At 42.2% G+C, this 24,832-nt stretch overlaps 1 protein-coding gene across 5 annotated transcripts; it reads right to left on the bottom strand.

The window, feature by feature from the left end:
* hace1 (HECT domain and ankyrin repeat containing E3 ubiquitin protein ligase 1) lies at positions 1 to 23,146 on the bottom strand. Of its 5 annotated transcripts, none has more exons than XM_040164845.2 (25): positions 22,764 to 23,146; positions 21,919 to 21,973; positions 21,681 to 21,770; positions 19,622 to 19,726; positions 18,836 to 18,911; positions 18,554 to 18,685; positions 17,624 to 17,706; positions 17,008 to 17,104; positions 16,831 to 16,932; positions 16,640 to 16,746; positions 15,652 to 15,802; positions 14,673 to 14,747; positions 12,922 to 13,226; positions 11,846 to 11,914; positions 11,659 to 11,746; positions 9,966 to 10,077; positions 9,629 to 9,726; positions 9,415 to 9,502; positions 9,178 to 9,327; positions 8,771 to 8,967; positions 8,056 to 8,187; positions 5,759 to 5,857; positions 4,389 to 4,459; positions 4,196 to 4,309; positions 1 to 2,346 (listed from the first exon to the last, which is right to left on the bottom strand). In XM_040164845.2, the coding sequence occupies exons 1-25, from the start codon at positions 22,849 to 22,851 to the stop codon at positions 2,244 to 2,246; spliced, it is 2,787 nt and encodes a 928-aa protein (XP_040020779.1). In that variant the 5' UTR covers positions 22,852 to 23,146; the 3' UTR covers positions 1 to 2,243. The 5 variants fall into 5 exon arrangements, with proteins under 5 accessions (XP_040020779.1, XP_077951447.1, XP_040020781.1 ...); XM_078095321.1 differs by having other exon boundaries at positions 21,656 to 21,770; positions 22,764 to 23,028; XM_040164847.2 differs by lacking the exon at positions 21,681 to 21,770 and having other exon boundaries at positions 22,764 to 23,076.
* Between the last annotated feature and the right edge of the window lie 1,686 nt (positions 23,147 to 24,832).

Raw genomic sequence — 24,832 nt, 5'->3', positions numbered from 1 at the left:
TATAAATACCCATGTTTAATCAACTTTAAGAGCAGTTTACAAAAGCATTTCAGGCAACGTCCTCAAAACAACACCAATGGATAGTATGAAATATTGAGTCAATGTGTAAAATCCCTTTTGTAAATGGATAGAAGGAAAACGTCATGCCATGGTTTTTCTCTCTAGAACAGAGGTCTTCAGGGTTCGGTGCGGAACAGGGTCCGCGGAGGTACTGTAGGGGGTCGCAAATTTTTTATTATTTAAAAAAAAAATGTCAACCAATTTTCTTTCCACGAAATTTATGTCTTGAGAATCAGAATTGTATTTATTGTCTTTAAATACACATTAACATGAATCCAACATATTGTAGAAACGGATAAATAAATGGAGACGTTGTCTTTCAGTCCCACAGCAGCTCTCAAGCTGATAGGACATCACAGGCACCAGCCAGGCACCAGCCAATCAGATCCATTCATGCTCATGTCTAAAGAGGGCGGATAAAAGATAAAAGATGGAGAACAGGGGGTCACTGCTGCATCTCGCCATCAGTCTGGGGGACCTTGGCCTGAAAAACGTTGAAGACCCCTGCTCTAGAAGAATAGGTTATTTTCATTTTAATTTCTCTAAGGTATTCAGATTTGGTCTTTTGGCACTGCGAGCCAACACAAAGACATATTGTATTGCTCCTCGTGAAAGTCTAATAACCAGGAGAAAGTAGATCAGACAGCAAAATACAAAAATAAAAACAGGGATGGCCATGGTCTTACAGCTATGTATACAAAACGTCAGCCATACAATCCATCAAACACCTAGAGCATTGCCAAACACACGCTCCTTCACAGTGGGATGAGTCAAGTTAAAATACAGTACATTCAAAATGAAAGACGATTTTTGCTAAGAAATCCATATAAATGTATATTCTGTGTCCATTCTAAATTGTGCATTCATTTTGGTAAAAATTTAAAAATATATTTTTCTCCTGATAGCCAGTGGGCATTATTTGGTATTCTTTTAAATTGTGTTTTCTATCAATATCATTACTGTCATTTGATGGTCAAATATCTATATCAGGGGTATTCTAATACAACTCAGCCAGTTCTATTTAGTTTTATAATATACAAATGGCAAGGATTTTCAATTCAAATAATGAATATTTATTGTCAGAGAAATGTGTGTGCAGGGTCTAATACCACTTGTTTAAGCTAAATTACCCATCTCTGTTGACCTCATTGTTGGGCAGTGTATTTTGTGCGTTAGTATTCGGATCATATTGGGCTCTCAGGTTTATTTTATGTGCCTTCATTTTGGATGTGAGCAGGTACGCTGTTTCTTTAGTGGAGTTTCACGTTACTGTTTTTAATAATGGTCATGTTCTTTGAAGATGCAACATATTGGTGCAGAAGTGGCCGAGGGGAGAATGAACTTCAAACAGTGGGCCCATTCTTGGTTGAATACTCTGGTCTAATCGACCACTTTGGTCTTGTTTGAGAACGTCATGTGAAATTATTTCTGACTGCAATAACGTTTCACCTTAGTCAGTAGTAGACGTCACAAAGTCTGTTCGCTTTCACACAGAGGTACATGTTGTGGGTCATCTGATTATCAAGGTGTTGCTTCAATCTTTACAATCTTGTGGTGCCAAAGATAACTGCCTACATCAAGGTCTTTTGATCTCGGTCTAATACCCTAGGTTAAGGCTTTATAGTTCCAATGGTGTTACATTTTAATACAAGAACATAAATGATTGACCCGCTTTGTGCTAGATATGTTATTGTTACATACATACATACAGAACCCCAGCTCCACATCCCTGCAGCCAAAGGGCTATGCTTTGAGATGACATGATCATCCCTCTTGCATCACTTGCATCTAAAGTTGTACACAAACTTTTGTCATATAGTACAGTGACTATACAGTATGTCTGGCTAAAGTTTGGTTAGACAGCGCTATACAGAACTAACTGAATTGATGACATGTAAAAGCGCTTTGGGTGGTACATGGTAAATGCGTTTTTTTTCTTTTAATTCAATTTCAAATGAGAAGATATTCAATTATTTTTTGCATACATGACCAGATATCACGTCAATCTAAGGAGTAGAAGTTGCCACACAGGTATGAAGACTCAGAACCTGGGGTCTCCAGTCATTGTGTTGTGGATTTCCCTTTTTTGTCCAGCAAAAGCAGCGAATGGCTACATGAAGTGCGTGAGTGGAGGAGGGAGTGTTGCATGGGTCTGCAAACTCTCACAACAGCAGGGACTGATACTACGCCATGGTGTAACCATAGCTCCCACAATGCAGCGCCACCAGCAGCCGGTCTCTCAGGACCTCCTGGCTTGGATATTCTGGGAGTTTCAGCATGTTGATACTGTGGAGAAGGGAAAGAAAACCCAATCAGCTGTTGCGGTCATGACGACTCATGGAGCTGGAAGAGTAGGGATGACTCCTCGCTGTCCACAGGAGAAAGAGCTGCTGCGATATGAAGTACCTGTTGCTCATTCTAGCAGAAAGAGAACTCTCCCTGTTTTCAAGCTGCCATCAGCGTACAAGGACTCCCCTACCCAATCCCAACGATACTGAAAAGACATACTGCCCTCTAGTGTTTCGTAAGATTTGTAAAGCTGTGTATTGTGACTTGTATTGGGTTTGTATGTCTCTCTATTTATTTGATCTCAATAGTCAAACTGTGAGAACTTCTGAGAACTCCAGGCCGAGTACAAAGAAACTATATTCTACTTGCTTCTGCCTCTCTATCTCCTGGATTAACACTGCTTTTAGAGGTAATTACTGGATCGATTAGACAAATGAATAAACGTCTGTACTCATATACTTCCATATTCTTAAGGGACATTCTGAATGACTTGCAGGCAGGTCATTTATCTTCTCTTTTCTAGGTTGTCCTTGCGAGCGGTTGCATTTTTCATTATGTTGAGTCTCATAGAAGATTACATTCTTTGAGCACGGAGACTTGCTGCGAACACAACAACCACACAAGTTTTCCAGGTACCTTTGTGAAAAATAGGATGTGATCCAGTTTTCTTGGAAAGCTTTTGACAGCAAAAGACCGGACTTACTGCTGGGCCACTTCACTCTAACAGGGACATTTGCTACTGAGTGTAGATTATTGATCGATCAATAGCTTGTTGATGCTCCTCCCCGATAAAAGAAACAGGTAATGATGGCATCCGCTCCAGGAAAAAAAAAAAAAGTAAATGCCAACTTGCCTGTTTTAATGTTATGATCTTGGAGATTAACTTTTTATAACTATAGAGATAGAGAGAAACGTTAATGCCTCCTGGCAGTGGTTAGTTTTTTTTTTTTATTGAATTAAGTTTAAGTGGAGATTTACAAGAAGCTTCTAATATGTAAAGCAGGGGTGTCAAACTTATTTTAGGTTTGGGCCAGATACTACTTAAGTCTCAAGTGGGCGAGACCATGAAAATCATAGGGGGTTGTTGCGGGTGGTCCGGGAGGGGGGTGCCTCGCGGATGGTCCGGTCGACGGGGGGACACAGTAATTTACAAGTAGGTCACTGCTGCCTGGAGTATCGCCGTGGTTGGAAAGGTCTAACGCAGGGGTCCCTACACTCTTCGGCTCGCAAGCTACTTTTCAATCAACTCTTCAATCCAAAGTCATGGCGATCTACCCTCCCTTCCGCTCGGGCAGTTCACCTGAATAATAATAATTACGAGCAGTAGCGGTAACCGAACAGAACAACAGCGCTGTATACCGGGTACGCAAAACAAATCGATACACAGATTAAAAAAAAACACGAGTATCGTCTGTCAGAAGCAACCACGCATGCGTGGTGACCTGACGTGACTTCAATGGCAGGTAATCTACCGGCATTGCATTGGTGAACGACCCCCCAGTGGACTTTCTAGGAATAGCAGCTACTTTTATAGAAATGCAATTTATGTCTTTCTGTAATTCTCACAATGGCAAAGTCATCCGCACCAGACCCCTCGGCGGGCTGGATTTGGCCTGCGGGCCTTGGGTTTGATAAATTTGATATATTGCAATTAAACATTTTAATTTTTACCCAGTACTATTAAATATTTTAATTGTTACCCAGTACTGGTAAATATATAAAGAATATCTACTTGAAATTAATCTTTTTTTCATGAGGATTTTAGCAGTTCTATGAAAGAAGTTCCTTTTTGAAATGTAATAATAATAATGAGATAAAAAGAGCCGGACAGAGAAATGATCATTACCAGGTACTAGAGGTAGGCAGTAGGTTGGAGGTGTATGGTACTGCAGCAACGGTGAACTTCTGTAAACCACTGCCCCCCATCAAGTAGGCAAAGCCACCATGTGGAACCCTGGAACTGAGGGAGACTTCATTACTCATTTATGGACAATTTTTGTATACTTCAAGATCCTTAGTACAAAATCAGACCGACAAACCTTCCAGTGACAAACTGGAGTAGAAGAACCCGTTCCTCCTGGGACAGACTTTTCACCACTTCCCAGAACCACTGCAGAACAAATGGATCATGTTAGATGACAGATAACACAATCAGAGAGCTGGTTTGCTTTGTCCAGGAAGCAGATGTTTCCAAGTGACATGAATCTCACTGTGCCTAGTATATGTCCTTGTACTGTTGACTTTTTCTGGACAGTTAAGTGTTTTTCAACATCATTATCATAATTTCAAGATATTTGTTATTTTCAACAGGGTAGTTTCACTGTAAGTAAGATTTGATCACTGAACACAACTGGGGGGGTGGGGGGGTGGTTAGCATTATTGCCTCACAGGTCCTGAGTTCAAACCCACTCAGCATCTTTCTGTGTACTTGTACCCGGGTCCAAAGACATGATGTAGGTTAGACTCTAAAAATGCCAGTTGGTGTGTGAATGGGAGAGTGAATGGTTGTCTCGGTGTCAGGACGTACCCAGTCTATAGCACTGTGTTAGCTGTGATGGACTCCACAACCCTTTGAGGATAAAGGTTATAGCAGATGACTGACTGAACATGTTCTATGCTCACGAAATACACTGCTCAAAAAATAATGCAATAATGTGCTACCTTAGAACGACAGAGTCTGTGCTCTTTCACTTAGTGTGTTTGAAATCTTCTGGTGCCAAAGATGATGGTCTACATCCGGGGTTGACTACCAGCACTTGGGTTTTGCCCAGAGCCCCCCCTGTTTTAGCATGTTTATCTTACCAGCAGGTAGATATATATATATATATATATAGTTGGTTATTACAAACTATATATTCCTGCTCCGAAGATGAAAACCTTGGAGTAGGCTTGGCAATTGTTTTCCTGTCAAGCTGAGGATGGTCCGACTGTTTCACCAGTGAACCCATAGGACACACGGCACCAAATGTCAACAACAACAGACCCTACTTCCAGTTGGCTCTTTCTTTCACCCTCCATCTCCCGAGAGGGAGGAGGTTCTTTTCTGACGTGGGTTTCATTAGAGAGGCATGAAAAGGTGCATTTTGGAAAATGGGTGACCTTTAAATATGCAACGCTTTCTCTATAAGTAATATGTGTGGAAACACGTAGTGGTAAAGATTAATTCCATTTGGAAAAGACTAAAGAAAGCAGGCGACCAGATGTCTTACCTGCTGTCAGACTGGGAATATAATCTCTACTGAAAATAGACATATCGCATCCCTATTTGCATCAGCACTTGTGATAACTTCCCTTTCTGACATTTACAATTCGCAGCATGACTTGGTAAACGCCCGTGGTTTGGATGACGAGGTGAACATAATGGATGATGCTAGTGAGTCATGAATGTGTGGTTCTGGAGGAGTCCCACCTGGATGACCGCCTCCTGAGGGTCATAGCCACTGGTGTACTCGGTGTTCCTGCACCAATCCTGCACGTCGATTTCTGGCATCCCTGACAGCAGGAGCTCCTGCACACACAACAGTTTTTTTTAGTTATCCACCCAAATTTCCACCTCTGCGTTATGACTTATTTATGACTGACTGAGTGTCATAAGATAAATAACATGAACATAAATGTTGTGCACCTCCCTGACAGAGTTGTGTTTTTGATGTTTTTTAACATACACAACGAGCAGCTCAATTACCGGGAAACGCTGTGATGTTAACACACGTCTGCTTGTAGTAATTAGTGAAGAGTCACTTTAATGACTAAACTTCCACATGTTTTGTTTTGTAACATCCCATTGAGGTTGACATTTTTATAGATAGTTTGTACTTCATATTATGAACAGAAAGGGCTCAAAGTGAGTGCTAAAAGTTAAGAAGCTGAAATATCACTTTCTAAGTCAGTAACGTTACAAATGTTGAATAAATCCTAGGAAACACAACTTGCTTTGCTTCATTTGTTTAGTGGTGTGATTATAAACTAACTTTACAGTTTGTTGGGTTTCATGGAGCCAAGAGGACGATGCATCAAGCTGAAGGAGAACGATGTGTGTGAGGACATTCAGCTACTGTAGCTTGGACATATTCTGTAATATCTTACGGTCACTATGCAAGAAAAAATAAAAAATACAAGTTAATAAATTTGTTTGCTGCAGTATTGATTCTGCAGCAAACTTCTAGCTGAAAGTAGATGGCCTACTTAATTTGAATTTAAAATAGTAATGTTCTTCTATCAGCCTGAAATAAATCAGGCATATATCAATGGAAGGTGAAGCAAATCTTCCTAAATTAAATCAAATACGATGATTACCTTATATATCTGTACTTTAGGTTTTGGGGATTTTAAGGCCTTCACTGTCAAGCGCAGCAGGTTGCTAGGCAACGGGAGCAGTGGAGGTAAAGCTGATGACGCAAGCAGGAAGTCCCCCCGTAGTCCAGACTGTCTCATTTCAGAGGCCGCTCGGTTCAGCCTATGCGGTTGATTCAGTGGGCTGCAATCTTGTAGGCCTTGTAGCCTTCGCTGTAGACCTGGGCTGGGTCCTACAAGCATGCAGCCCACCGAATTGAGACATAGTTTGTGTTTAGTTGCCAGCCACTTAGGAAAGAAGGTTTCTCTTTAAGTGCAGCTCGATCACCTCCCCCCATGGCCACTAAACACTGAGGCAGGCCGGCTCTCCTGGTTTCTGGGCAGCTTCCAAAAGGCGGTGCTGTGCTGCCGAGGAGAGAAGGGGGGGCAGCACAGAGCTCACTGCATCGTACTGGTCCCACCATAGGTCGTCACTTTAGACGAGTCCATTTTGTTGAACTGTTTTTTCAGTTAGGTCGTTTGGTCTTCTTTTGTTCCATTTGGTTAGGTAAGTTCGAATATCTGCTCAGTTTGGTTTGTTTATAGTTCCATAAATATAATGGACTATATATACATATATATATATACTATATATATGTGAGCTTATCAGAGACCAGGAAAGCTGTGCCTGAAATAGAGGAGAAGCACGGAACTTTTGTAATGAAATTGACTAAGAAACGGTGTTTATTGTGGGTCAGACACACTAAATATTGTCATGAATGCCCGTCTTTTATTTGTTCCTGATTTGAATTTCAGAGCATTGATATGAAGATATAGCGGAGCAATGCTTTGTGCAGGTTGTAGTTTGAGCTTCTCTGTGCTTTCATTATGAGCACATTATGCAAAGATGGCTACTCCTCAGCTCAGAGACAATGCAGGGATGGTCAAGCCAGGTATAGAGTTAATAAAGAGAGAGAGAGGTGCTGTCGAGTACTAAGTGAATCAGGGAAATAACACGCAGTTAACGTGTGAAATGTCACTCCACCATATTCGACATGTTGAAAAAAGTCTTAATTAATAACATTGAATCCAACTTTTTTTCAGGTCTTAGCTGATGTGTGAGCCACATTGCAAGTTGCACATGCACAGACCCGATGAGAATAGAAAAGCATGCATTTATACTTGGAACAATAGTGAAGTGAAGCCTCCAGCAGCATTACTGGTAGCTACACTCCTGAGACACTTCCACAGCTAGTGTGTGTGTGTGTGTGTGTGTGTGTGTGTGGGGGGGTTTGACTATTGTTTTGACAATATCCTTATCCTTTAAACTCTAGATGCACATACAGCGCTGAAAGCAGCAGATTACAGTGTGATGGGAGTAGCAGCAGCACATAATGGATGAGAAGACGAGGAGATTGGAGGAGGACAACTAACCAATTCGTATTCGTCAAAAAGCTGGATGAGTGAGGGAAGGATAAAGGTGTGGAATCCTTGCAGGAAGCCGTTTATCTGAGGCTGGATGGCTCGTGTCATCCTCAGCTCAGTCACCAGCTGGACATATTCGGCCTGTGAGGACACACACGCACGCACGCACGCACGCAGAAAGAGACAGAATTATTCCATCTGTCTGGCTGGAATCTTTAAAAAAAGAATAGTTAATTGATAACTTCATTTTGATTGAATTGATTGATTGATAGACAATTGATATTCATGCCGGGTAAATATGAAGTCGGACTGAGAAGCAAACTACATTCCCTGGAACATTAAAAGAGAAAGAATACCTCCAGAACAAATGTGCCCAAATTTGTCAAATGCTCAGAAGAAACTTAGAGCTGCGGTTTGCCAACCTGGTATTCATTTTTTCTGGTTGTAACATTGACAATTTTGTTAAGCGGAATCTAATGTTTTTAATTGAATTAATTCACACGCTAAAAAACAACTGTCGCTCCAATATGAGGAAGACTGTTCTAATGGGTTCGACTCAGCTTTACCTTGAATTAGAAATAAACTACCGGTATAGTTTTTTTTAGGAGGACAGTGCATTAAGAAACTATTCAAGGAACACGTCAAATAAAGCGTGAACCTGCCCTTTCACCAATCACAATAATTGTCGCGTTATGTTGACACAGCGAGACCTTATGCCTCTGACCTTGTTGTCCTGGGTGACCAGGATGCTGGTCCCTCCGGGTTTGAGCGGCACTTCCTCCATGGCCCCGAACACGTCAGTCTCTACGGAGAAGGTGAGCTCCAGACCCAGATCACTGATATCGTTGTCCAGTATCCACTGCAGGTTCTTGGCGTACTCCGGATCAATGGACGACACGTCTTGGTAGTTCACCGGGATGCCTGGTGATACATTCCATCATTTCTGACATGGTTCTCCTACAGTCGCGTGTCGCTGTGTTATTAGTCAATGTTGCATGACATCACGTGTGCATTCCAGTTGGTCTCAGATGAGTTCTTTTGCATTGCTGAATATTTTAATTTTAAGGGGTGGACGCGAATGATCCTATATATTATTAGTGATATCATTATCAACCAACACACAACTCTTACCCAGAATGTGTTTGTAGAAGGAGCGGGTGAAGTAGATGTTGACCAGCTGTCGGTGGTACAGCGCCAAACCCAGAATGTGACCCGCAAACTGAAAGTAGTTTAGATGATCTGGATTCACCGAGGAGTTGCTGTTAGGTTGGAAAGTTGTACCTGTAGATCACAGACATATCAACACACCATTGTTCCACATGATGAAGTTCTGCTAGTTAAATGCTAAAGTAAGTAAAAGGCCCGTACCATCAGCTGACTGAGTGAACAGAGCATAGTCAGGGTTGATTATCTCATTGGACAGGATGTCAAACCACTCCCGAACCACCCCCTGGCCCTGTAACATACACATTCAACACGGCTCACTGCCGTGGCTTTCATTGTACACAAGTGCTGCTGCGCCATGAGCTTACAACTCAAACAGACCATTTATTCCTAACAACTCAGGAGTATAGAGACCCACCATTCCCTCCTCTCCATGGAAGCGAACAGCAATGCCCTGTTTTAGTTTCTCATTGCTGGACTTGGAAACCATCTCACAGCTACTCCTGAATATGGTATCTGTTAGTGAGATCAAAGATATGGCATTAAGGGGATATGGACCAGTGTGACACATTTCTTTTACACAGAAATTAGCAACATATGACATGTATTTCCTTTAGCAAACAGTGCTATGCTGTCAGCCAGGAGCGACGAATGCATCTGTGGAAGAATTGTGTTTGTGCATTTGAAAAGCCAGTCTTTGAAGGGATTGTGGTGTGATACTCACACAGGCCCACGCACTTCCTGTGTTCATGTACCTCTGTGGATGAGCAGGATGTCGTTCTCGTTGACCGGACGATGAACCATGTCGGAATCTGGCTGCCCAGCCAGCAGGTGCTCATAGAACCACTCACAGCGATCCTTGAAGGGCTGACAGAGGAAACTAAGCTTCATCCCACACTCACAGACCTTTTTTAAACCAATTACCACTTTCTTGGGTTTTCTACTCTCAGAACTAATGGCTTTGGAACCTAATAATGCAGTCTGAAATACTTATCCGTAATATAGATTTGCATAAAATATGCCTTTGTTCCCTAAGCGTTGGAGGGAGAATAGGGAAAGAGAGCAAAAGGCGTTGCCACTGGGCCCAGCTGAGAGACAAAATCGAATTCACCAGGTAAAAGTCGCTAATTAAAGCAAGGGCCTCCTCCGAGGCGAGCTATAATTCAAGGGGAATGAGGCTCCACTGCTGCAGCTCATTATGAATACAGAAAGGTAAGGAAGCGGCACTTCAAGTTGATGACACCATATACATATAATTCAAGACAAGTGTTATTGCCATGGCTGGAACATTGTGAAATGATCCTGAAGTGAAGACAGGACTATCAAAGTGACTTGCTGTGAAGTACAGGAAGGCACAAACATAAACAGTATGCGGTTAAATTGTGTGTATTTTACTTAGTTTGGAGCTAATAAATGGCAGTGGACTTTCGGTGGAAGTTTCACATTCAATAATGCATATTACATCTTCCTTTCATTTTCAAGATTGACTATTATTATTATTATCGTTGCATTTTGTACTGCTTCGAAGAATTTCCTTTCAGCGATTTGGGGCTATTTGAAAAGTGACCGTATGCCACAGGAAAGCATGTGGACTATTTTCCTAAACCTTGTCAAATTTTATAAATCAAAAGTTAATAAAAAAAAGTAGCAGGCTGACGTAGACACCAAGTAGATTACTGAATTTCTAAATTAATTACTTAAAACTACTACTATAAACTATTACTTTAGATTATGAGATCACAACTGCATTTATATTTCCAATATTAGGTTTTTCACACTTGGTTCTTTCAGCCCTCCAAACGATGTGTCAGCATTTTTCATATGAACACCAAAATAATTCACAAAGCAGGTGGGTAATTGCATGAATGGAAGGAGGGGGGAGAGACGGAGGGGGGGAGGGGGGAGTATATTTTGTTGACTGCTATATTACCCTACATCTACATTGATGACTCTCTCCGCACCATTGTCATACCTGGATCGGTTACAGGTCATTTAGCTGACACTTTTATCCAAAGTGACTTACATTGGATTTTTTTATTAACCCACATTTTTGCCTGGGGAGCAATCAGGGTTTAGGTGTCTTGCTCAGGGACACCTCGACATGGGACATGGAGCAGCCGGGGGTCGAACCGCCAACCTTGTGGTTCCCGGCGCACCCTCTCTGCTCCATGCGCCACCGTCGACCCCCGGTGGCTCGGTGACTACTTACAGTTTGCCATAGCTCTGCAATAAAATGCCCCTGGTTCATATTTTACTGTGTCGCAGTTGTAGCCAACCATTCAAACTAAAAGAAAAATTCAAATCCACATAAATGTGAAGATATAATTCACATTCTTAAAGCATACCCTTTTGGTTACTTCAGACCACATTTTATGCCACACTGGATTTAGCTCTCAGGCGTGCGTTCCACATTCAGTCCCTTTACTGAAAAAAATCACCCCAACTTACCTGGGCCTTGATAATGTGCATAAAGCGTGACATCAACTCTGGACACTCCAGTAGGAAATGGAAGTGGTTAAAGATGATCTTTGGGTTCCTGAAAGCGAGGAGGGCAGGAAGAACAGGAGCATGTGAGAGAACAAAGAGGAAAAAGTAGAGAGAGGTGGAAGAATGGGCGAGGGCCACAAGGACTCACCTGGTTACAAAACACTTGAGCACCTCGCCATGCTTGCAGACAAACTCAATGAAGCGAGGGGATGTCATTCTGGGTGAGGTAAGAAAGGGCGTTTAAGCGCTTGGGGGCAGTGATTCAGAAGCCACATCATCTGAAAAACAGCCTGTGTTTTAAAATTCCAAAAGATCAAAAAGAATAGTCTAAATGTATATGGTGTGCAGAAGAAGGAGCAGTTATGGGGTTTTACACTGTCGGAAATAAACTAATACTTTACTTTAACTGGTGGTCTCTGGAAAGTAGTAGCAGGGCATGTAAAAAGTCGCAGTAGTAGTAGTAGTACAGAACAATGTAGACACGCAAGTTGAGGCAGTGGTCGGATGGCTAAACGCCGGCAAAAATACCTGCATCCGCCAGACAAAGCGTCCGTGAGCCGGAAAAGACGCTTTGCAAACTTTATGTTTAACATTATCATGGTCTTAGGTCTTTTCTGGCAACATTTGAGAGGGATCTGATAAATCTGCGAGGAGCAGGGTGCAAAGTAAAAAAATATGTAACTTTCTGTTGGCACTAGGAGGCGCTATGACTAGGATTCAAAATTATCTTATGGATGTCTACAGGGGACGGGGGTCATGACACATGAGAAACAAATATTATAAAATAATTAGGATGTTTAGGAATGCAATCTCGACAAATTTGGTGCGGGCAGGCAAAGTCATTTGGAAGTTATGGGTCTTTACATACCCCTTGAAGTTAATTGGTCCATATCTTCTAAAAACAATGAGATATGAACAAGCTTTATAGAAGACTATTCTTTTTACACAAATGCGAGACCCCAAAAATATTGAATTTCTTGATAAGCGCAACAAACTGAACAACTTTTGGTATAGGATAAAGCCCCCAAAAAACATACAGAAGAAAAATCATAATAATTCCTACAAATACAATAGGTTCCTCTACGACTAGTCGTAGGGAGGACCCTAATAATGTCCGAAGAAGTAGCAGTAGTAATTGTAGCTGACATGGTTGGAACAGCAGTGTGAGCCAGAGGTCATATGCAGTGAACTGATTTGATTTACAGCTGAAGAATGAGCACAGACCCTTGTGGCATCTGACAGGAGCAGCACATATAAAAGGCCTGAATCACAGCACTGAGCCGACTGGCTGTCATGGAGATGACGTCCTCCCCATCGGCATACACCTCCGTTTCCACGCCGGCTTCGGGGTCTAGCAAGGAGTGCAGCTTTGGCTTGGAGCCAGAATGGTCCCCCTCCCGTTGCTTGAGAAGCAAAGAGGCTATCTCACTGCTGGGGGAGGAGGAAGACGGGTTCTTCCTGTTCCTCTCCAGCTCTGTGGAGATGAGCACCAGCCATTCATCCAGAGAGTGCCACAACAGCTCCAATGGCTGTAGAGACACAGACAGGAAGTGAGAACCACATAGTCAAAGGGCCAACAAAGGAGGTCCTCCACGGAAACACTACAAGAGGAGCTTCACAGGAGGCTTTAGCAGAGTGTTTCTCAACTGGTGGGTCGTGGAGCCCGATTTCAGTGGGGCAGTTTTATCCTGGGCCAAAAGAAATTGATTTAAAAAATATATATATTAGTGCTGTCAAATGAATAAAATATTTAAATCACATTTATATCATAGTTAACTCAAAATCAATCACAATTAATTGCAACTTTGTATCTATTCTAAAAGTCCCTTCATTTATTTATTTTTTCTATTTTTTTCATTTTAATGCTCTTATTAACATGGAAAAGTGGATTGGCTTGCTTTATGCAAATGTTTTATTTATTGAAAAACAACATTGCCAAACAGGGCGGCACAAAATAAAATGCACATTTCAGGTGGGTTAGGGTTTGCATGTGCATGTACTATGTACTAGGTAATTATTTACCTGAAAAAATCGATTTACATGTTGATGTAAATCGATTTTATATACGATCATATGTTGGTATGCTGTTGTGCTGGTGGGAGTTTTTACTACAAGATGAAGGAGGGGTGCTCAATTTGTTCTTCTTTTTTTCTACATGTTTTGTGAGTGAAATGTGTAGGACTGTTCCTCAAACAGGATCAAGCAGCTGGGTCACAACATGTAAAGCTAAAAACAACAAACGTTAATCTCGCGAGAAAAAAATTGACGCCGTTAAAATGGGTTTGCGTTAACGTTGTTAATAATAATTAACTGACAGCACTAATATATATATATAATTATTCTGTGATATTTTTACCATTCTCAGTGTACCTCAACTCATTTACACTCTTGTCACTACGTTGTGATGGAGGGTCCCACAGCCAGACCAGTTGAGAACCACTGCTTTAGCAGACTTCAGACCAATTAACTGAACAAATACACAAAGATACCTTGTCATTTGCACCAGCATGAAGTTTTTACTCTACTTTAATATTATATATCAAATCAAAGCTTTTGTATCCACAGAAATACAATAGATGTGAATCAAATTGTGTTTTTAGAGATAGTAAAAAAATTTGAATTCAAAATGGTCAACAGTAACATCTCCGTAGAAATCCACATCTTGACGCAGATTCACAGAATTGCATACACTTTTAGAACATACTGTATAGTAGATAACAATATGATACAATGTACTGCAATGATAAAAGTAGCAAGAAAGACAATTTGATCCGTATTGCCCAACCCTAAATTACCCAGCAAAATACCACAGTGATAATCATTTTGAATTTGGAACATTAAATATCAGAGTAAATAATCATTCAGATGTTCAATCAGAGGGAGATTAAGTGTAAACGCCCAGCTACCATGACAATAGTAATATGATTACGAGATTGCAGAGTGAACTGCAAATGATAAAAGTGTCCATGGCTCACATCAAAGACAGGAGAACCTGTCCAGGAACATTCATCTTTTTGTACCGTCTCCACCTCCATCTGTCTCGCACACATCTGCAACCAATGGATTCAATTCTTATTTTTGCTGTTTAAGTTCAGAGGACATAGGTCAAGTCAGTATGATCAAGATACCAAGTTATGACGTGTTGCAGACTGTCTTCCCATGAACACAGCAACTAACACACAGTTACTATAGTCTGGCTTTCAATACACATTTTCAAAGGCTACACAAACAGGCGTAGAAGCAGCAGATATCCAAGTGTTCAGCTAGAGGCTCACAAGGCCGTGGGTTACGTCAAAAGGGGTCATTTGTATTCATAGTCACTTATGACAATGGTCACTAAAGACGAGTGAATAGATGTAGTGAGCAGGACTTTCTACAGGGCCAAAACAAACATGTTCGTTTTCTTACTAACAAACTTTTCTATGGGATTTCCTCTTCGCCAACATAGATAAATACATTGGTCTAAGTGATAATAACCTTATTCTTGTTGTCTTCAACATTTTTGGCACCCATTGTATTTTAAGTTTATTATATTTGATTCTCAATTGTTGTTACCCTTGATTTAGGAATAATCCATTGTATTCATGGAGTAAGTAGAATGCTTAATACAAAAATAACAGTTCATCTGATTAGCGATAAGCGAAATTTTGGCCTTGGAATGTGCGTCCGGTGAAACATCCCAGAATTAAGCATTGACATGATTTATATATCAAATTGTCACAGTAATGTGCATTTGTTTAGACATACAGTTCAATTGAACAGGTTATTCTCGGTTGGTTTAATCTCACACCTGTGCCAATAACATAGAGCATACACTCATTCAAGCAGTCTAGAACATTCTTTGCGATGGATAAAGGGGAAATTTCCGGGGCACACCTGAGGTCTGGCGACACCGGTAGGCGTTGGAGCAGTGGTTAAGAATACAGCAGCAGCGGATTGTAAGACACAGCTTACCTTAAAGACCTGGCTGCGAGGCGTCTTGTTTCCATTGTAGCCCATGTCGTTGCCGTTGTTAGATGATGAAGGCCCCAGGCGGAACACATGGCAGAAAATACGAATGATTCTCAGTAGACTCTTCATTTGAGCTTCATAACTGCTAGACAGGCTTAGGGTGGACAAAGAGCAAAAGAGGGAGAATGTTCACAATGTTAAACACAGCTCTTCTGAACCTGCACTATCTCCAACGGGCAACTCCACTGCCTGATTGTATAGAAGGCTACTTCTCTCCGGATGTATTCCCTCATTGCGATGACCCTACAAGGGTGGCAGTGACAGTGGGGGTCTCTAGACGGAACAGACCTGGTCGGCAAATGCGGGCTTTGGGGACGTGGAACGTAACCTCTCTGGGGGGGAAGGAGCCGGAGCTTGTGCGAGAGGGGGAGCGTTATCAGTTGGATCGACTGTTTGTTTCAGTGTGTTTCTGTGCATATGCACCAAACAGCAGCTCGGAGTATTCTGCCTTTTTGGAGACCCTGAATGGAGTCCTGCATGGGGCTTCGGTAGGGGACACCATAGTCCTACTGGCAGACTTCAACGTGCACATGGGCGACGATGGAGAGAACTGGAGAGGCGTGATTGCAAGGAATGGCCTCCCTGATCTGAACCAGGGGGGGCGTGCTTCTGGAAGACCATCCGGCACCTCAGGAGGGGGAAACGGGGAACCATCCAAGCTGTGTAAAGTAGGGATGGGACCCTACCCTGTTGACTGCAACTGAGGAAGTTATTGGGCGGTGGAAGGAACACTTTGAGGAACTCCTGAATCCAACTACTACGCCCTCTTTGGGGACCCAGCCATATGGATATTTCTCTGTATGTGAACCTCAATGAAAAATAAAGAACTCCAGAAACACCCAGTGATTGCTATTCATAAAAATATGAATCAGAAAAAAAGATCATGTATAAAATGAAATAAGGAAAAGAAAGCAAATATGTGAAATGATACCTGAGAAGCTTGTGTCCATTAGTGGTAGCCACTTCAGCAAGACTGGTCAAGATCCTGAGGAAATGACTGTCACTCTGCTGAGAGACATGCTCAAGAACCTGCCTGAGCTACACACACATACACATACACACACATCAATAGAAGCGGATACACAGAGCTGATCAATGAATGCAGAGATAAACCAGTCGTACCATGTTTTCTTTCAGATCATCATTTTGTGTCATTTGGATGAGGGACTGGAAAAGTCTACCGTGGTGCTGTATGAGGATCTCGCAGGTCTCCCCATATCCACCCTGAACACACATCAGGTGGGACAGTAACCACATGAGACAAGCAACACTAAGAGGAAAAACTATAAAGATCCTCACCTGCACACAGAGATCCAGAGGAGTGATTCCATTCTTGTCAGAGAGGTACTTGGCACCTCGAGAAAGCAGGATCTGTGCTGTGTCTCTTTGGCCATGGCTACAGAATGACACAGTAATGGCTCCAATGGGTATTTTATAACTTTTGACTCCGTAGTGTTCTGGGTTACTTTGGTACTTTTACATGAGTCTTACAGTTGCAGAAATGTACATGCATAATTGTGAAGGCTTTTATATGCGTGTCTTAAAGGAACACAAAAGCATGCCTGCAAATATGTTTGCAATAACACAATTGATGGCATTGGCAACACTGATGTTTATTTGCAAAAAAAAATTAAAAAAGAGTATTCGAATTTGCCTGTTATATATAGACTTTGTAGCCTTTATGTTGTTTTACACTGTAGTGTTTCTTTTCAAATCGAAAACAACGTGATTGATGGGTATTGATGTGGGAAACTAGCCATCTGGTGCCTAAAAGGGGATGTTGCTTTTACCACTAAAACTAGCTTTCTCTTTGAGAGTATAACGACCAAAAAAACGACATGCAAATTAATGATGCCCGATGCCTTCAGAGAGGTTGAGAGAACACTACAAATCTACAACATCACAATAAGATCACCTGCAGGCAAAGTAAAGAGGCGTGGCTCCAGAGACGTTGGGCCGGTTGATGTCAGCTCCACTGTCCAGAAGACAAAGCACCGTCTAAGTGGACACAATATCTTCACTCTTAACATATTGTACTGGGGTAAAAGAATACAGAAAGTATTGTCAACCACACTCAGTGCAAGCAGCTTGGAAACAGCTCAAGAGGGCAACCTCTTACTTTTCACGATTACGTTGAGACATAACTGCAAAAGTATCAAGCAAATAGAAATAGCAAACTTGTTTTTCTTACTTTTGAAATGCAGTGTTTGGCTAGAAACCCAAACAGAAGCCCTGAGAAGCCACACCGCTCCTAATGGTATTTGAACAACGTGTCTGTTTGTGCCCCCCATGAACTCCCCCATGCTCAGAGATCGGTGGATAATTGTGAAAAAATAAATAAATCCAGAGACAGAAGGCAAAGGCGTCTGCTGTGCTCCACATGTGCAATGGCAACACACCGGGACACTGTTTAGTCCCCTCAGGTCTATGACCTCTCCTAATAAGCCAGAGAATATGTAGAGGAGAGCGCAGGCTGATAAACGGTGGGCTGATGTCTGAATTTCATGGTCTTTATGTTTCTAGTTTATTATACAAAATTGGGTTTATCATCCATTGGGTCAATGATGAAACATAGAGAGATATTGTCGTTATTATGCTATGATTTTACTGGTCTGGAAGTGGGCGGTATGTGGCCCTTAACTAAAATGAGTTTGACAACCATGTGATAGAGGGATCCTCCTCTGTCGTTCTCCCTAAGGTGATTTTCTCTTCCCGTTAAAGGTTTTCACTGTGCTGAAGTGAGGGTTTCGTGTTTGTACAGACTGCAGAGTCCTCTGAGGACAACTCGGCATTTATGATTTCAGGCTATACAAAATAAATTCATTTGAATAAGAAATTGACTCACGGTTTTGTGTCCGTTCTGACAGGCTACATGTAGAGCAGTCTGTCCCATGGCGTCCTCCACGTCCACGTTGGACACATGCTGGACCAGATCGTAGAGGAGCTCCGTCCTCCCATTCACTGCCAACCAATGGATCTGCAGCAGAGGTTCACGTGCACAATCACTCTCCTGACTACAGGACTCAAACATCCACGGTCACAGAGACCACGCGACAACATGTGAATTCACAATGACGCAAAATGATTAAAAACATTAATGACAGCGAGGTCGTTCAAGTCAACTTACAGCAGTCAGTCCCTCATTATTGCAGATGTTGACATCAGCATTATATTCCAGTAGTTTGCCCATGCACTTCTTCTGCCTGTGGCAACAGTGGAGGCAAGTGTTAAGTAGCAGTGTTATCTCACACTCACTCATTTTCACACATGTAACAGCCACAACTTTCTCTTAGGTCCAATGACGATCAGCTGGTATTTACTGGACATGAGAGAAGAAACTGGCTGCAAGTTATTAAGATGTTGGAACTGCAACATGCATATAACATCTGGAAGTCTAACAAACATAGTAAGCGCACCGCAAATTAAAACACACCTAACGACTTTACCCGGACTAGTCAGCACTAGTCAGTCAGCCCTTACGATGGCACTTTAGTTAGGCTTTTTTGGGCAAATTTTTTGATCCTTTTTTTAGCCATCAGGAGTCTGTGAAATCTTTCTGTAGTTCTTCTTGTAGAACCGTCTTACAATTGACGTTGAAGTCTCCGGCTCGGCGATATTTCATGACAGCATGTTTCAGCAATGGCTTTCTTTTTGCCCCTCTCCCATCCAGCTTTGACTGGTGAAGAACCCTGGCATCGGTTGTATGTACATTCTGTCCCATCTGAGCCACTGAAACTTTGCACGCTTTTACAGTTGACAGTGATCAATTCTCAAAGAAATAAAAATGATTTCCTTTATAAAAGCAACCAAAACATGTTTAAATCAAACAAAAGCACCGTGTCACAGCACTTCGAATAAAAACTGAACTCAACACACATGTGAAACAGAATTGAGTGTAATATGAGGCCCGTACCCGTTCCTTGCAGCCAGGTGCAGAGGGGTGCAGCCTGAGATGTCCTGGTAGTTTGGGTTGGCTCCTCTTTTCAGCAGTAGAAGCAGACACTCCACTGATCCACAGCTGTACAGAAGGAACACAAGGCAACACAGGCGGGATGAGGTTTGCCGGCCAATCCCATCAGATCCAAGACATAATTGAAAAACACTTTACAAGCAATTGATTCCATCGGATTGGTAGGTTCAGACATTGAAAAGGTCCAAGGATAATGCGTTGTCATTACGCAACACACAGATGCACAATGGAATTAAGTTGTAGCCTTCTTGAAAAACAAGCCCAAGCCCAGTGTTTGTGACTTCAGGGGGAGCGGGAGGGGGTAGTAGAGTCGGGCAGATGGTTCAGCTCCCACGCAAACATATTATATATTGCCGATGGGTGCCCTTATGTTTTGGTTTAAACACCCGCCCCCCAAAATGTCTATACATGTGCCTCTTATCAAATCATGATAGACAGGCCAGTTGTGATGCTCAGACACAATGTGTCTGTCCTTCCTGAATCCCTTTTTCATTCTCTATGTAATGTTTTGTATTTACTAATTATTGGAACCTATTTACTTACTTAAGATCAGTCTTGTACAGCCATGGGGAGTATTTTCCATCTGACAGCCAAGGTAGGTCAAAACCTGACTTGTTGGAGACAACCGTGGGACGCTCTCTACGGGCTGGTGGAAGTGCCCATTGGGGCAGAACTCCGCCGTGAGCGACGCCGAGCACAAAGGAGAGTTGTAAACGCGACCATGTAGAGACTGAAATGTGTCCGCTGGTACGTGTGCGCGGCGTGTGTGTTGCAGTGGAATCGCTGTGCGTGGAAAAAAAATATTCAAATTATTTATTTATTCCACACTTTTTAAAGGGGTGGGGCTAGGGCTGTCAAGGAATATTCTATATTTGAATGTGAAAATTAATATTCAAATGTAAAAAAATAAAATAAAAAAGAAACAGCGGCAGCAGTGCGACTGTCTGGTTTGTGGGTGTGCGCGAGCCTGTACGGACTATATTGCATGAAACAAAAATAGACTAGATGACGACATGCACTGGTTTGATTATTTGCCGTTTCATGCCAAGGAAAGCTTCTGTGTTTACAGCACAGCTCGCTCGGAGTGTTCAATGTCGGTACTGAAAAACTTTCAGTTTCAATCACTGAATGAACCCTGGCTCAAAGGGGGGCCGCCCCGCCATTATAATGGTAGGAGAAACACAGAATTTTTTAATTTGGCAGCAAGGCAACAAAAATAATTCTTTGGGCAGACAATATGCCCGGCATCTCCAAATTAAACATCTAAACTAAACAGGAAGACATGGCAGTGTTTCCCCTACCATTATAACAGGGGGGCGCCCTCTCCCATCCCCCTGAAAAACTGCAATAAAAAATAAAAGCAGCGCCTGTCCCAATGGGTAGTGGAGGCCATTGCCTAGACCACGGGTGCCCAAGAGGTCAACCAGTCGCTCGCGAAGGCAGTGCCATCGACAAACAAAATCACGTTACGTCACACATGCGCGGCCGACCGTGGGAGCAAAACAAAACCAATACTAACTGTTACTAATGGATATATTTCATTTCATTCAAAGGCAACCCTGGCTGACTCTAATCAGTGCAAGTCATCCGAATATGGTAATGACCAAGAACGCATGCAATAGTTATCTCGCTTCTACAGGAGGAGAGGCTCGTTGTTTTGTTATATCGATTCATTTTGCGCTTGCAGCCATTCAGAGTGAAGGGACACTCTACCAGGAGTGAACTCGCGGTAAGATTCCCTAGGACTGATCTCAGGATGTCTCCTGAATTTAGAGACGACGGTGATCATCCGAGGTACAGGTAACTTGTACAGGTGACTTTGTTGGTATAAAATCTTGACCCGCGGAAGAGCGAGATAATCCAGTGTTAAGCACTGCCTCTGGCGGTCATCCAGGATTCATACAACCGTAGTTACATATGTAACTCTCATTTTAGCTTCTTGCTGGATTAGCTTTAAAAATCCAAGGGTACGCTCACCCTTAAAGAGTCAACAAACTCTTACTTGGCAGCGATGTGTAGTAGACTTCTCTTCACCCGTCCAAAGGCATAGTTTACATCAAACTTGGAGTTGAGGAGCAACTCAGACACTGACCTTTTAGAGAGAGGATGGAACAAGTAAAAAACAACACAAGTTGTAATGAAGAAAGACAACCTGCTAAAGCAGAATCATTTCACAATACACGCATTCTTAATGGAGCCTTGATATCTACTCGTGCATCCCTGTCTGCCCTGAGGCTCACCTGTGCTGGTCAGCCATGACCATCGGCATAAGTGTGTACACTGCAGTCTCATTATCTGTGGAAAGAGAAATAGCATTTCATAGAAAACTGTTTTGACATAACAAATCATAAATAAAGTTTGTATAAAAACAATTGGGTCCTAAATGTCTGAGGTAATTCTTAATTATGTGACCCAAGCAATAATGATGATGTGCAGCGCCAGTATTGCAAACTGTGCACAAGCCAATATGCTGGCACCTAAGTTCCATATGTGCACATCTGATGTTAAAACAGCTCTTTAGAGCCTACTGTAGTCCACTCGACAGCCCACTCGTGGTGCAGATACAATAGAATCTTGCTGAAGCTCTCAAGATGGACAAGAGCAAGTCATGTTTGTGACCAGTGACGTGACCAGTGCACTTATTTTTATTTTGAATATATTGTTGTATTTTTCAATGTTCAACAACAGAATGTTTAGGTTCACATTTGTTTCAAAACTTTAGACCTGGATTTGGCTCGTTGGGTTTTTTATACAAACTTTATTTCAAAGGAAAGGCAACTTGCTCCCTTCCTGTTTCAACACATCAACACCAAGTGACGTTCGGAACTCGAGTGGACTCAACAGAATATCCGTTCAGTATAAATACACAATCTTCAACGTTTGGACTAATTCATATATGAGGCGGCTTGACGCTGAATTGAACAATATACATAAGCGAAAGAGAGAGAGAGAGCTAGCATACACGAGATATGGCCTAACGTTACATGACTGTCAAGGACAGTATGATGAGACAAGCTGCTCCAGCTGAATGAAACCACGGCGTGGCTGTCAGTCATGTGGCCGCGGAAGGGTTCTATGCGGTTACCTTCTGGCAGTTCCACGGTCCTGGCCCGGCGGAGGGAGCGGGTTAGCCGGCTGAGCTGTACGTTGAGCTGTTCCATCGCTCGTTCCATTGTACGGCGCCCGGTCCACCGAGATGAGAACCGGCGGGAAAGCCTTTCCCGTCTGAGTTATTTGTTCCTAGTGGGGCTGTATTGTTCGTGGGCGTCGTCCATGGGCGCTGGGAGAAAGGGAACCGGTGTGGGCAGCAGCACTGTCCACTCACCTTCTCCTCCAGCCTGTTCACACCGACAGCGCTGCTGCTCACTTACTTCCTGTTGTGATGACGTATGAGCGCTATGCGGTGTTGCTGTTGTTGTAGCGGAGTGTAGGCCTTCTCCTTCCAGTTCTCGGGCGGTTGGCATCCAGCTTATGGGTGAATGCAAGAATAGACTGACAACTGTTCCTCCAAAACAACAACAAAACAAGACAAACTCATAATAAACCAATAATAAACCAACCCCAACCAGCGGACCGCTACCGGTCAGTGGGCCATTTGTTCCCGGGCTGCACTTTTTTTCTGAACAGTCTGCTCAAAACGGTCAACTCAAAAAAATAAACTTCATTTAACAGGCAGTATCAGTAGTCATACTTAAAATAATTATCATGTCAGGTAATTCTAATGCGCCAGGCCCGCTATGCATATAAGTTTGTATGTTTTATTTTCTCGCGTTCATCAGCCACACATTGACGACCGCTCTGGGAAATACTGTTTAACATGAATCCGGTCTGCAAGGCCAAAAAGGTTGGGGATCGCTGACACACAAGACACCAATATGTTATATCCTCCATTTTATACTGTGTGGGGGCACTGACAACACCAAACAGCTCCCTGGCTGTGGTGTGTGGATGTCACTTACTGGTGAGCAGGGGTCACTGTGCATGGGAGCTCCTGTCATCAGAGTATGCATGGGTGTAAATGATCACATGTAGTGATAAACATGTTACAGTGGTTAGAAGACTAAAGTAGTACAAGTAGAGTCTTAAGAAGTCTTAGCCTTTGACAAGCATCCTTGAACCTGTATGTCCCTGTATTTCCATCACATCTGATAAAAAGGCTTGTGTTCTTTAAGAAAGATACCTGTAACCGAACCTGTGCTTTCTCACCCATGCTCAGTACTCTTTCTTTCTCAGTACTTTCCCTTTGGATTAATGCACCTATGATTCCCTCCACCCAAAACTGAAAACTACGTGCAACAGAAAAAAAACTTATTTTACCCAAATAGAACAGAACACTATACTGTTGGAAATCACATGATGATTTCAAGATTAGATTCACTACATTCAGGCAACATAAGGGGCAAGTTCTTTGGTGTCACCAAAACAACTACACCAGCAGACTAAACTGTGTGAATGAACAGCTATGCAATCAAATTACATTGCACAATGGATTTATTAAATTCAGAACAGTTTTTTTAAAACATCTGAAAAAAACTCTCTCTCTCACTCTCTATACTTGTGGTGATGTTAAAAAGTGCACAAAAGCATAACGTATGTGCCCTGCATTTTCTTTACTTACTTACTCCTGGGACTAAATGGGTCAATAACTCTGGTCTTCAAAACGTTATAAATATTTGTACATTTTTAAATATGCACAGGTCCTTGCACAAGTTTTGACCCCCACTGGACCTTTCTACATTTTGTCCTGGTATAACCACAGATTCAAATGTATTTCATTGGGATTTTATGTAACGGACCAACAGAGGTGTCAAGTAAAGAAGTACAAATACTTCGTCACCTTAATTAGGTAGAAATTTTGTGTATCTATACTTTACTGTAGTATTTTGTTTTCAGACAACTTTTTACATTTTCACGCCAAAGTTCCCATCATTATAACAGAGGTGCCCCCCCTCCTATCCCCATGAAGTAGTAAACCTCGGGGAGACACTGCAGTCTCTGTGGACCAACACAAAATACTCTGAAAGTCGGGGAAAAGTTACATGTATTTCAAAATTGTTTACAAATTAAAAAGTGTTGAGTGCATATGTTTTCGCCCCCTTTACTGTAAAACAAGTCAAGATCTGGTGCGACCAATTGCCTTCACAAGTCACATAG

Source organism: Gasterosteus aculeatus, chromosome 20 (genome assembly GCF_964276395.1).
Source record: "Gasterosteus aculeatus chromosome 20, fGasAcu3.hap1.1, whole genome shotgun sequence".
NCBI classification, from domain to species: domain Eukaryota; kingdom Metazoa; phylum Chordata; class Actinopteri; order Perciformes; family Gasterosteidae; genus Gasterosteus; species Gasterosteus aculeatus.
This window is presented reverse-complemented; position numbering and strand designations above follow the sequence as displayed.